The sequence below is a fragment of the Sinocyclocheilus anshuiensis genome, unplaced genomic scaffold, assembly GCF_001515605.1.
Source record: "Sinocyclocheilus anshuiensis isolate Anshui unplaced genomic scaffold, SAMN03320099.WGS_v1.1 scaffold650, whole genome shotgun sequence".
Lineage (NCBI taxonomy): Eukaryota > Metazoa > Chordata > Actinopteri > Cypriniformes > Cyprinidae > Sinocyclocheilus > Sinocyclocheilus anshuiensis.
Window position 1 is genome coordinate 44,442 of NW_015542346.1, and position 3,146 is coordinate 47,587.

General features: G+C 44.9%; 1 protein-coding gene across 1 annotated transcript in view; it reads left to right on the forward strand.

Annotated features, from left to right (window-relative positions):
• The first annotated feature begins 987 nt into the window (after positions 1-987).
• LOC107691402 (fucolectin-5-like) overlaps positions 988-3,146 on the forward strand; it is a 17,840-nt gene continuing 15,681 nt past the window's right edge. The window contains exons 1-3 of the mRNA XM_016489975.1: positions 988-1,059; positions 1,615-1,650; positions 1,723-1,732. Coding sequence (XP_016345461.1) covers positions 988-1,059; positions 1,615-1,650; positions 1,723-1,732 — 118 coding nt within the window. The remainder of the gene's footprint in view (positions 1,060-1,614; positions 1,651-1,722; positions 1,733-3,146) is intronic.

The window sequence follows — 3,146 nt, forward strand, 5'->3', positions numbered from 1 at the left end:
CCTTTGGTGTTTCCTGGGGCGGAGCAGGTGTTGAGACCTGGCTCCCGGCAGCCTGGGTTTCGAAGAATCACGCTGGGGCAAGATGTGCTTGATGGCCTCTGTCTGCTTCTGGACTGCCGAGAACTGCTGGGCAAAGTCCTCGACAGTGTCGCCGAAGAGGCCGGTCTGGGAGAGGGGGGCGTAGAGAAAGCGAACTTTGTCAGCATCACACATCTGCGCCAGGTTCAGCCAGAGATGGCGCTCCTGGACCACCATAGTGGACATCATCTGACCGAGGGAGCGCGCCGTGACCTTCATCGCTCAGAGAGCAAAGTCGGTCGCCGTACACAGTTCCTGCATCAACCCCGAGTCAGGACTACCCTCGTGCAGCTTTTTCAGTGCCTTGGCCTGGTGAACCTGCAGGAGGGCCATGGCGTGCAGGGTGGAGGCGGACTGGCCTGCAGCGCTGTAAGTCTTGGCAGCCAGTGCTGACGACAGCTTACAGGCTTTGGACGGGAGGTACAGACGGTTCCTCCAGGTGGCAACATTTTGCGGGCACAAGTGCACCGCAACCGCACGCTCCACATGGGGAACATAAACGTACCCCCTGGCCATCACACCATCGAGGGTAGTGAGGAGGGAAGAGCTCAAACGTGATCGGGCGGTGTACGGGGCTATCCATGTTTTGGTGAGCTCTTCATGAACCTCCGGGAAGAAAGGCACTTGGGAAGAACGTGGCTGGGATTCACGTCCGGAGCCAGGATACCAATCGTCGAGCCTCCAGTGCTTGGGAGAAGGTTGAGAATTCACCTCCAGTCCGATGCTCTTGGCCGGCCCCGGAGGAGCATGGCCGTGAACTCAGCCTCGGACTCTGACTGAGCAGTGATCCTCAGGTTACTCTTGTCCCTAATCAATGCAGCCGCAGAGTCTTTACGAGCCGACAGACTGGGCTGGGTAGAGCCCAAGGGAACCCTCATTATGAATGAGAGCCGCAATCTTAGCGTAGCCATGGACATGCGCTCACAATGTGGGCATGAGACATCCACGAACGCCGTCTCAGCATGCTTACGGCCCAGACAGGTGAGACAGCGATTGTGACCATTGTCAGAGGTAAGGAAACTACCACACCAAGAAGCACATAGTCGGAAAGACATCCCAACAACTGTGCTTGCTGTAGGAAATTGCTCGTTTAGGCTGGTTTGTCCAGGGAAGGACGGCGGCACTTATCTGTGCGCAACGGGGTGATCTCTCCGCTGAAATGCAAGAGAAGGAAGATTCTCCGCAGCCGAGAACTCCTGCAGCATGTAGATAGTGAAGATTCCTTTTCTTCTTTTAGAAAGCAGTGCTCACGATGCGATTCGCTCCAAAGCAAAAATCTGAATGAGTGGATGCACGCCACCATCTTATATACCCGTATGTACGGGGGAGTGGCTTGGCATGCAAATTCCACTCGCCAATTATCATTGGCCTTTTCTTCTAAAGCTCAGAGGTGATTGGGGCTCCTGAGTGAGACCCCCAACGTCAGTCGACGTAACATCGAACGTGACTGACTGAAAGGGAATGTAAGTTTCTAGTCATAAGAAAAATCCATTTAAATTTCTAAATACTGAGCATCATTCTGTTTCTCATTTCAAGGGTTTTTCTCAGTTCAAACGAAGGCAGGAAGAGAAGGTGAGACTTTGTCAATTAAACACTATTACAGCTTTTGTCAGTGAGTTTGTGCTGCTTTTAAACATTTTCCAGGCTCTGCAATGTAAATATTACAGAAACATGGTGAAATCTCATAAACTTAAATAGCCCGGCAGGACAAATTACGGTTTATTATTTATTTTACGAAGTATGATTGATGGAAGTTTGAAAAATTACAATACTATTCCTGAAATGCTAAACTAAAACTGGCTGCTGTTCGAATCTTTCCATCCAAGTCGACAGAGAAATCTCAAAAAGGTTTGCTACTGTGCAGCATGATGTAAAATTGAGGCAAAGGCAAAAATCATGCAGATTGAGTCCTGCAGATGTTGACTGATAACCATCCGAAAGTGTTCATGCAATATTGAAGATCAACCCTCCTAACAACATCTCAGTGACTCAAGATTATTGACTGTGAATTTCTCTCACAAACCTTTGAAATCTGCAAGAAAGCAGCAATGAGCAACAGTCAATGAAAGTACAAAAGACAAAAAGAGCGCAACTTAGAGTGAGAGATTGAGAAGAGGGACCAAACATAAATAAGCTGGGGGGAAAAAATCCACAGTAAATATTTCCCGCTTCTCTCCAAGCATTTGTCTCATATACATCACCTTTCAAAACCTTAGTAAAAAATATTTTATCTTTTGTTCATCAATGCTGCATACAGTATATTTGATTAAAAGATCACTAAATTGTTATTTAAAATCACTATTTTCAATGGTAATATATTGTAAAATGTAAGGTATTCTTGTGATTCAAACCTGGATTTTCAGCATCGTTGTTCAGTGTTCAGTGTCACGTGATCTTTCGTAAATCATTATGCTGATTTGATGCTCAAGATTCTTTCTATTCTTCGATGAATAGAAAGCTCAAAAGAACAGCATTTATATGAAATATACATTTTTGTTACATTATGTATGTAATTACTATCATTTTGGATCAATTTAATGCATCCTTCCTGAATAAATGAATCAATTTTTAGTGACCCCAACTTTTGAACGCTTTTTACAGTACTCGTTATTTCAAAGCAGCTTCACAGAAACTTATAATTGTCTTTATATTTGTTCTTTATATAAATTCTAGTCAGAATATAAATAAATAATTGTGATTGGAAGTAATTTTTTCCATTAAAAATATTTCAGTGAACATAGCAACATGGGGCACACCTGTTCAGTCGACATTAGCTTACAACTGGTATGCCCAAAACGCTCTGGATGGGTTGAGCTCCATCTGTACTCATACAGATACACAGAGTGACCCGTGGTGGAAGCTGGACCTGATGAAGACGTACAGCGTGAACAAAGTGACCATCACTAACAGACTCGACTGCTGTAGCACCAGGATTAACGGGGCCGAGATTCGGATTGGAAACAATTCTTTAGATATTTCCAGCAACCCAGTGTGAGTCTCTTTGACATTCTTGTATAGTTGCAGATTCTGGTCATTTGGTCAGTAACTTTATAATATATATATATATA